Source organism: Oryza sativa, chromosome 7 (genome assembly GCF_034140825.1).
Source record: "Oryza sativa Japonica Group chromosome 7, ASM3414082v1".
In the NCBI taxonomy this organism is placed as follows: Eukaryota; Viridiplantae; Streptophyta; class Magnoliopsida; order Poales; family Poaceae; genus Oryza; species Oryza sativa.
This window is the reverse complement of record NC_089041.1, coordinates 26,766,910-26,777,319: the sequence shown is the minus strand read 5'-3', so window position 1 is coordinate 26,777,319 and position 10,410 is coordinate 26,766,910. Positions and strand designations below refer to the sequence as shown.

The window sequence follows — 10,410 nt, the reverse complement described above, 5'->3', positions numbered from 1 at the left end:
TTAATTACTAAGAAGACGTATATAAAAATTTTTATCGAAGTTTGTTTTAGGGGTTTTTTATGGAAGTTTGTTTTGTAAAGCTCTTTAATTACTAAGAAGACGTATATAAAAATTTTATTAACAATATATACTAAATTTCATTAACGAAATATACTAAATGATGGCTTCATTTTAGAACTTTGATGCTATTTTGATCAATATTTATAAAATTAAGATGTTTTAATTCCGTCCCAAATATAAACATTTTAGAACTTTACGATGTTACTTTGAACAAACAATATCAATATCTATAAAATTAATAAAATTAAGATGTCTAGTAACATCTGATTGATCTTTTTAATTTGTTTGTTATTAGTAGTCAAAGTTAAAATGTTGTCCGAGGAGAGTACTTGCCAACCACAACACCCACTCTATTAGTACAGGGGCGAACATACGGGTACATAAACAGTCTGCCAAACAGCCAAAGTTCAGACAGTAGCACAGAGTAAATGCACTACTGTTCCAAACGTAGCGGCATTATCCACACCAACACACACAGGGATGCATCTCGCATAGTCATCACGCCAGCACACGCTATCACGCACGCGTGGCGCACATGATGTACGAAGAGCGAGGTCGATATCGATATGATCTAGCCGACCTTGGTGAAGCGGAGGTAGCCCTTGCCGGACGGCAGGTCGGCGGTGTCGAACCCCTGGGGGAACTTCTCCTTCGCCTCGTCGTCGGAGACGCCGGGAGGGATGACGACGCGCTCGCCGGGCTTCCAGTTCACCGGCGTCGCCACCGCGTGCTTCGCCGCCGTCTGCAGCGCGTCGACCGCACGCACCACCTCATCCATGTTCCGCCCCACGCACGCCGGGTACAGGAAGCTCAGCTTCACCTTCTTGTCGGGGCCGACGATGTGCAGCGCGCGGGACGGGAGGTGGCCGCCGTTGGAATCCTTCTCGTCCGGGTCGACCATGTTCAGCTGCTTGATGGCCTCGCGGCTCGGATCGGCCATGATCGGGTACGTCACGCGGTTCCCAGGCTATAACCAAAAAAATATATATTATTACGATCGATCTAGTTAATTAGTTACTACGTTTTCACACAAATTTAACTAGGCCAGGAAGGTAATTAAAATGACCTTGTAGGCCTCGATGTCCTTGATCCAGTCCTTGTGAGACTGCACGTCGTCGCAGGAGATGCCGAGCAGCTTGACGCCCCTCTTGTCGAACTCCTTGGCGTAGCCGGCCATGGCTGCCAGCTCCGTGGTGCAGACCGGGGTGAAGTCGCCTGATCGATCGACGGATCATTCAATCAATCAATCGGATGCACATCGATCCACACAAACTACTACCGAATGAGAATGTGAGAATCGAGCGAGTGTAGTGTGTAGTGTGTATACCGGGGTGGGAGAAGAGGATGACATAGGTGTCGCCGACGAAGTCGTGGATGCGGATCTTGCCGTGGGTGGAGTCCAGCTCCAGGTTGGGGACGGTGTCGCCGATGGTGAGCCCTGGCATGGCGACGAACGACTGTGCTGCCTTAGCACTGGGAGCAGAAACGAAGAAGAAACTTATGAGCTGCTGCAATGCAAACGTGTCGAGACGAAGGCACTGGAGACTGGAGTGAGATCGAAGCATTTTTATAGGTGAGGAGTGAGGTGAGTGGAGTTGATCAGTGTGCAGAGGTGTCGCCACGGCGTGCTGCATGGGGGCCACGTACCTCGTCTCGTGGCAGCCGCGCCTCCTACTATACCTTTGTGAGTCGTGTTGACCTCCCCCATCCCCATGACCGTCCATTCTGGAATCTTCTCACGGCCACCTGAAACTGATCGTGGCGGCCCATGTCGGGAGAGCTTTTGGAATTTGGACTCGGTTTAGCTCAGAAAGGACCAAGCGCCTATTCACTTTGATGCCAAAAAAAACCTTACCAAATTTTGGTATTACCAAAATTTATAGTGGCCAAAATTTTGATAACTTGTCAAAATTTTGGCAGGATTTCTTATATAGTTACCAAAATTTAGCAGCAAACTAAATGTAGCCACTTTTTTTGACAACTTTACCAAAATTTGGTAAGATTGAAAATGGCATCAAAGTGAACAGGCCCTAAGTTCACCAGACGTCCCTCAATTTATACACGAAATCTGTCTGAGGTCTCCTAACCGGAATACCTTAACTATATAAAACCGTCCAAAAAAAAGATCCCGAGGTAGTATTGATGCCTGGTTTCACTGACATAGCATCCGATTAGCAAAGAATAAAAAATAAATACATGTAAGTGGGAAGAAATAAAATGTGGAGGGTCAACAATCCTAGTCTGGGATGATGTATGGATAGGAAAGACACCCCTAAAAACTCAGTTTCCATATATCTACAAAATTTGTGCAGACCAGAAGAAAACTGTACATCAAACTTATGGTCCTGAGGGAGCTGGGTTATAGAGTTGAGGAGATCTCTGAGTGAAGGGGAGATGGAGGAATGGGAAGAACTACATAATTTGTAGGGGAGATTCATCTTTCAGGTGATAAAGATCAAATGTTTTGGAAGCTGATAAGTCTGGCTCTGTCAGGGTTATGGATATCACATACCTAATAGTAGTTGACTAAATCTCGGTAGGACCCACTACATACCATGTCCTATACGGAAGCAACCTACAGATATAGGAGGAGTTCCGGATAAGAAAAGATAACCAGAGTTTTACATGGAAACGACAAGGACTACTTAGATTGTATTCATATTGGTTTCCCTAGTTCTACTTGGACAAGGGGACACCTATGGGTATAAATACAAGACCCCCTAAGAGGAGAGAGGACACACCCACCATGGAAGACACCCACCACAACATACATGGAACAACAGAAGCCACAACATACAAGTTGACATACGCCAAGACAAGACGCCAGATATCGACTTCAGAGATAGGCATGGCTAGTCCCTTACGGTGCCTACGGATACTGTCAGCAGGAGAGATATAGCGCTGTCTCTGATCTCGCCGGATGCGGATTCGAGGAGGAAGGCTACACTGTTATCGACTACGAGTCAGACCTTCACACCGCCATATCGACAACAGTTTGATAGGTTATCCCAAATATTGTACTAGTGTGATTATGGTGAATAAGAGTAATACCGGCTTCGGCCAACAGGATGTTGGGTTATTACCTGACAATTCAGGGGCCCGAACCTGTATAAAAATCCCTGTCTCCGTCTCTTTTACCTCAGTCTCGCGTATATCATAGTACCAACGATCCCCATACTATGCAAATACCGGAATCGCGACATCAAACATCGACAGGCTCTTATACTACCAAATCCCTTTACCAGGCCCTATGTTTTGGAGGGGTTAAAGATAGGGTTTTGCAGGACCTGTGGAGGTCCTCCATTCCCTTAAAAGTCAAAATCTTCTTCTGGTTAATGTTGAAGGGAAGAATTCAAGCTGCCAGCCAGCTGAAGAAAATGAAATGGGAAGGTAGTCCAAATTGTAAATTTTGTGGGGAAGTCGAGGACGTGGACCACATGATGTTTAGATGTGCCATTCCTAGGTTTATGTGGTGCTGTTATAGAGATGCTCTAGGTTGGGATAGTATTCTCAATTCTAGAGGCGAACTGGTACATAAACTAAACTTGTACAAAGAAGGGTCGCATTCTATTTGGCTTGCTTGCTTCGCTGCGGGCGCTTGGGCTATTTGGCTCATGAGAAATGATTGGGTGTTCAATGACAAGATGATTTCGGATGCCTCTCACTTGCCTCATAAAGCTATCTTATTTCTTTTACAGCGGAGAAAAAAATGGCGTCAGCAAAGGAGAAGAGTTCTTTGAATGCTACAAGGGACTCACTGCTTGCCAGTACCCGAAGGACTGTAGGAGCAAACACCTGAAGCTGAAGAACTGAAGATCTCTATGCCTATCAGTTTGTTCGTAGCTTTATCTTCTTCTTGTCTAGTTTCCTGGCTTGTTCCTAAGATGTGCCAGCAGCTAAAGTGCCTAACTTATGTGTGCTGGTTTCATTCCAGCCTTGTTTTTGTTCTTCCGTTTTCATGTATGAACTATTTCGCTTTTTAATGAAAACCGGGCGTTTAACGCCTTTCCTCCAAAAACAATTCTAATCAGCAATTTTCTTATCTTTCGTTTTTATCTTTGCTGTTGAGGGGGAGCGGCAGCGGGCAGCGGCGTGCGTGACCGGAGGCCGGCGGCGGCTGGCGAGCAGCAGCTCCGGGCGCGGGCGGAGCAGAGGGAGGGGAGCGGGCGAGTGCGGCCGCGGAGAGGCGGTGGCGGGATTTTTCTCTTTTCACCCGCTGCGTCATTCGCTTGTCGCCGCGGCGCTGGCTTGCTACCGCTCCCCCTCTGCGGTGAAGATAAAAATGAAAGAGAAGAGAAAAAGGAAAAGACAAGAAGATTACTGGGTAGGATTGTTGACCGCGTAATTTTTTCTTCTCAGTTACATGTGTGCCCCGCATTTTAATTTTATTTTTTCTTACTAGGATGCCAGGTCAGCAAAACCAAGCATCTATACTGTATCGGGACTTTTTTTTGGATGGTTTTATATAGTTATGGGATACACATTTCTAGTATTGTGGTTAGGGATCTCAGACAGACTCGGCGTATAATTGAGGAATGTCAGATGAACTTATTCCGCTCAGAAATGGCCGTGGCGTGCTGCTCTGCTTTCCGTCCCAGCCCAGTCAGTTCGTCCTGTCCCCTTTGGATCGACGAACGATTCCAGTTAAGCCCAGTAAGGGTCTGTTTAGTCGGCCAAATGGAAATTTTTTAATATTATATCGAACGTTTGACCAGATATTGAAAGGAGTTTTTAGACATAAATAAAATAACTAATTTTGTAACTCGCTTGCAAACCGCGAGACGAATCTTTTGAGCATAATTAAACTGTTATTAACACATTTGGGTTACTGTAGTACTTATTGCTAATCATGAACTAATTAGGCTCAAAAGATTTGTCTCGTGATTTACCTGCAAACTGTGCAATTGATTTTTTTTAATTTATATTTAATACTCTATACATATGTTAAAGATTTGATGTGATGTTTTTTAAAAAAGTTTACGGGGAACTAAACAGGGAATAAGTAAAGCTTTGGACCGGCAGTTGTACTGTACTCTGTATTAGGGAAGAAGCCTAGAAGTCCAGTTTTGTTTTTGGACTTTTGATAATGCAAAAGTGACTTCACACGACAGTCGACAGTAGTACAACTGAAGATGGATAATGTCCACATAATCACAATCAGCTTTATCAAGCAACGGAACAAAAACGTACCCTGTACCCAGAATCATTATTCATTTATTCCCTTTTCATGCATAAAAAACCTATTCCCAACAAGGTTCGTACTAGCCCACACAATCAGGCTCGTCCCGTTATTATCAACCGATCAAATTCACCACAGATTTTATTCTAATTAAAAGTGCAGCTCATCGATCATCATCTGTCGCCCTCAGCTCAGACGTCGCAAGTGAGCCAGAGCGGCTCATCAAACTCGCCCAGCGACTCGTCCCCGGCGCCCGGGCCCAGCGACAGCGACTCCAGCCCCGCCGCCGGCGAGCTCGCCGGGCCCCACGCCGGCGTGCCGTTCTCGTAGGCGTTGCAGGTGAGCCTGACCAACCCCGAGCCGTCGAGCCGGCACACGTACAGGTCGCCGTACGGCTGGAACTGGTTCGGCGCCGAGATGGGCTCCGCCATCACGCCGCCGAAGTTGGCCGTGAACAGCAGCCACCGCGAGTCCGGGCTGAAGCACACGTGGTTGATCCGCTCCCTGTCCGCCGCCGCGCTCCCCGCCGGCCCGGCGACGTGGACGCGGCGGAGCCCGGAGCCGTCTGGCCGGACCAGGTAGATGCTGAACACGGCGGCGTTCGTCGGGTCGTGGCGGTTGGAGGAGAACGCGATCAGGCTCCCGTCCGGCGACCAGCTCGGCATCGTGTCGATCCACTCGCCGTCGGTCAGCCGCCGGATCGTCCCCTCGCCGGCGCCGACGTCCTCGCCGTGCGCCGCGTCGACGATGTAGAGGTTCTTGTGGCCGGAGCGGCCTGACCGGAACACCACCCACTTCCCGCACGGCGACACCGCCGGGAACGCGTCGTTGCCGGCCTCCGGCCGGGTGAGCACCTTGAGCGTGGCCGCGACCTCGTCGCGGCCGGTGGTGAGCTCGCCGGCGTCGAACTCCAGCCGCGCGATCCTCACCGTCGCTTTGGTGGTCTCGAAGATGGGGCCCATGGAGGTGAAGATGACCCCGCTCTCGGCGGGGCTCCACGACGTGTAGAACAGGTTGGGCTCCCGCGTGAGCACCCACCGCTTGGCGCCGTCGGATCGGAGGATGGTGACGCCCGGCGTCTTGAAGAAGTCGCCGTTCATGGCGAGGTGCGCCGCGTCCGGCGAGAACGACGGGAACGTGCCGTACACGCGCAGCATCCGGAGCGAGCTCACCGGGCTCTGCACCGGCTGCAGGTAGGGCACCACCGAGTCCCCCCGCGCGCCGGCGCCGCGGAAGCGGTGGTACCCGACGCGGTCGCCGGACGGGGAGAAGAAGGGGTTGTAGTGGTGGAGCTCCGGGTTGAGGCGCTCGGTGAGCGGGGAGAAGCTCTCCGTCTCGAGGTCGAACAGCTCGACGTGCCGCTGCGCGCGCCCCTTCCGCCGCGTCGCCACGGCGATCCACCGCCCGCCGCCGCCGCGGCCGACCGCGGCGGGAGTGAAGCAGTGCAGCCCGGGAGGCGTCACTCGCCTCTCGCCGCCGGTGGGCTCGAGGGTCTCAGGCGAGACGTCCACCCGGAACACGCTCCACCACCCGTCGTCGGCGACGCGGTGGAAGAAGACCGTGCCCTCGCCGTGCCACGTCGGCCACCCACCGCGCCCCACCACGACGACGCGCCTGGCTGGATCGGCGGCGCGGAAGACGGCGACCTCCGTTTCCAGCACGCGGAAGTCGAACGCCCACGGCCGATCCCCGTACGACGCGACGGCAACGAGCTCCCCGGAGTCCGACACGGCGGGGCTCATGTCCACGACGCCCGGAGGACTCACCCGCACCGTCTCCTTGCTCCCAATCTCCGTCGCGTACACCGCCGCCCAGCTCCTGAACGGCGCCGGCGGCTGCTCGTGGGCGGAGACGAAGTACAACCTCCCGCCCCTCACCGTCGGGCGGTCATGGAACAGGCTCCCCTCCACCGTCGGCAGCGGCTCGGCCCGCTGCTCGGGCCCCGGCCGGCACCGGAACAGCCCCGCCGCGCCGCCTCGCTCCGACACGAACGCCACCTCCTCCCCGCCATCGTCGACGAACTGCGCGTTGAAGTTCACGGATACGCCGTCCGTGTGGCGGCGCTCGGCGTCCTCCTCCATCGGCGGCAGTGGCACGGCGGCGGAGAAGACGTCGAAGCCGAAGTTGGTGACGCCGACGGTGGCGAAGACGATCGTGCCGGTGGGCTCCATCGGGAAGTGTGTGTGTGCCTGTGTGTGAGCCTGTGAGGTGAGTGAGGTGTTTGTCCGAAGCGAGGCGGGTATTTGTAGGTTAGCGGTTGGACCGGTCGCTGTCAGGTGGGGCCCAAGCCCGAGCTTTATCTACTCGGCAATTTTTTTTAACAACTTTTATTTTTAATTTAAAAATATATCATCCCAAATTATATTCAAATTCGAATTTGTTGGCCAGACCGACAGTATTGTTTTGCCACGTCAAACGAATAACGTGATAAAAAGGAATAAATATTTCAAAATAATTTTAAAAGTCTTTTTTAAATCAAAATTTAAAGAGTTTAGAAAACGAGTTAAAATTCCTCGGATGGTACTCGACTTTTTGAGTGGTTGCTGGGTCACTCCACTCGACACCATCGGTGTGAACGGGCGCGTGACGAACGGAATCTGTGGTGCATGTGCGTGCACGGATCGATCACGTTTGGGCACAGTGTCATCTGCGATTTCTATCAGGAAGCCATCTGGATGATCTTGGAAAGAAAAGTTCATTGTCGTTATCCTAATCCAGGGGTTAATTAACTCTAGTGCTTGCTTCGCACGGCAAAAAGTGACTACCCTGCCTACCTGTCACTGACCGGGCTTAAAGATGGTGTTTTTTATGTGTTGGCTAGCTGATCAAGGCAAATGATGTTCTACTACTAAACAATCTAGGAGTACCACGCTTAATTTGCATAATTGCATGCATGCAGCTCATGGATGATGGAGTGCACCTGGCGCGGAAATGTGGGAATGTTCGTGTTCGACTGCGTGTGAACGCTCTTAAGCTCATGAGTGAGCTGGCAGATTCGATCGAGTTTGGGGTCAATGCGCAGAGTCGAGTCCCTGCATTTTTCTTTCTGAGCTTGTTTACCAAGAAACTTTTAACGAACGTGCGCTGTTTGTTTTACTTAGCTGCTCTGCTCTGCTCTGCTGTCCTATGTTTTTGCCTTGAAAAACATTATATAATGATGATGAACTCCTGCTTAATTACTTGGGTGATTTCGCTTGCTGTTTTGTGAGAGTGGCATTATATATTTGTATTAAAGGGTTGATTAGGTGTGAACACAGCTGGGCTGGTCGGAAGATGCTGATTTTGGTCAGAGCAAGGACAAGCCCACACAAACCATGCTGGGTTGATTAGTGAAGGAATTGCTCGGTTGTTTCCCTTTCTGTCTACTCCATATTCGTGTAAGCCAAAAGAGATTACTGACTGTTGTTCTTTCGCTTGTCACATTAATACGCACGAAAATGCAGTTGGTACCTGTTGGGCCCAATAGTGACTTAGATAGGCCGAATCAAGATGTTGCGGGCTAGCGGCCCAGTGAGTAATTGAAGTTCACCAGACACTGTGGCCGTAGCCCTCCTAGCCACGTACAAAGGCCACGGCCCAATTCGGAAATGATTTTATTTTTTTCAGTTCACCCTTTCTACTCTCAATCCCTAAAACCTAATCGCCTTCTCAATCTCCCTACTCGTGGTCGGTCTAAATAGTTTTGTCCACATTGTTTTGGTTGGAACTTCAGTGATGGATTGAGATACATGTCAAATACTCCTCAGATTTCAACTAGGTACATTTGACTGAAATTTTGTGATCTTCAAGTTTAAAGCATGAATATATCTTGAGATAAAAAATGGGGGGTTTCAAGCAAAGGCATTCCTTTTGAAAAGTTCTTTTTTTGCAATAAATTAACTAATTTGTGCGAAAATCCTATAAAATTTCCTGCATTTTATACGAATTTGCAAAGGAAAAGTTCAATTACTGCAAAAAAAATGCCCTAATTCAAGCATATACTCCATAATTCCTGAAAGAGTGAAGTTGTAGCATATTTGTCTCTAAAAGATTATAGTTTTTATGGTCCATTAGATCTTTTTAATACCATTTTATGTTTTCCTTCACATTTTAGCCATTTAACTGATAATAATCTTTTTTTGCTCTTTGTTTTCTCTCGGTTGAAAGAGTAAGGCTATGTTCTTTTCCCCTCTTTCCCAACTCACTTCCCTCGTTTTCCGTGCGCACGCCTTTAAAACTGCTAAACGGTGTATTTTTTGCAAAAGTTTTCTATATGAAAGTTGCTTTAAAAAATTATATTAATCTATTTTTTAAGTTTTTTAGGCTAATACTTAATTAATCTCACTATAATCGTGTGCTTTGTTTTCCGTATCGGGAAGCAACCTTACCTCCCGAACATAGCCTAAGGGTCCCTTGATTCCTAAGTCCCTTGATTCCTAGAAAAAACATAGTAACTTTGGAAGATTTCAATCATATCGGAAAATTTCCCATAAAGTTTTTTTCAAACAAAGGATTGAATCATATCCTCTCATTTGAAATTACTATGGAATAGACAATTCTATATAGAATTTGGAGGAGAATAGCAAGAGCCTCAACCTTTTGGAAAATTTTCTGTATGTCTCTCTTATCTGATTTCTACTTCTTTCCCACGATCCACTGAAACAGTCTTTTCCTGTGTTTTTCTCGCGTTTTGCGATTCTCCATTTTGTACTTGTATTTCTGTCAGAATCCTACATTTTTCTTATTTCTTTGTTTTTCTGTTCCTATGATTCAAAGGGTCCTCATAATTTTATAACATGATCAATATATAAATAAGTTAATACTATTAGGTTGAGTTCTTTGCTGGGTGTTAGGAACTCATCTCTCACGGACGCAAAACAAAGCGATTCATTAGCGTATAATTAATTAAGTATTAGCTGATTTTTTTTGAAAAATGAATTAAGATGATATTTTAAAGTAACTTTAGATTTTTTTAAAAGAAAAATATTATTTAGTAGTTTGAAAAACGTGCCTGTGGAAAACGAGAAAGTTGAGTTAGAGCAGGTACAATAGCAGGCTATAAACCTGCTGCAAACATATTTTAAGAACATAAATGAGGAGACAGAAGGGCAGCGGGCTACAGATTTATAGCCAGCTGCAGCACGGACTCCAAGACGTAACGTGTGTATGACAGGTGGGACCAAGTATTAATA

General features: G+C 48.1%; 2 protein-coding genes across 2 annotated transcripts; both read right to left on the bottom strand.

Annotated features, from left to right (window-relative positions):
• Window positions 1-386: 386 nt before the first annotated feature.
• On the bottom strand, window positions 387-1,613 carry LOC4344045 (1-Cys peroxiredoxin A-like). Its single transcript, NM_001403227.1, has 3 exons — window positions 1,388-1,613; window positions 1,127-1,275; window positions 387-1,027 (listed from the first exon to the last, which is right to left on the bottom strand). Exons 1-3 carry the CDS (start codon window positions 1,503-1,505, stop codon window positions 632-634), a joined length of 663 nt encoding a protein of 220 aa, NP_001390156.1. The 5' UTR covers window positions 1,506-1,613; the 3' UTR covers window positions 387-631.
• A 3,642-nt stretch (window positions 1,614-5,255) lies between these two features.
• LOC4344044 (uncharacterized) lies at window positions 5,256-7,453 on the bottom strand. The gene has a single exon (NM_001403224.1). It carries the CDS (start codon window positions 7,408-7,410, stop codon window positions 5,431-5,433), a length of 1,980 nt encoding a protein of 659 aa, NP_001390153.1. The 5' UTR covers window positions 7,411-7,453; the 3' UTR covers window positions 5,256-5,430.
• Window positions 7,454-10,410: the final 2,957 nt, after the last annotated feature.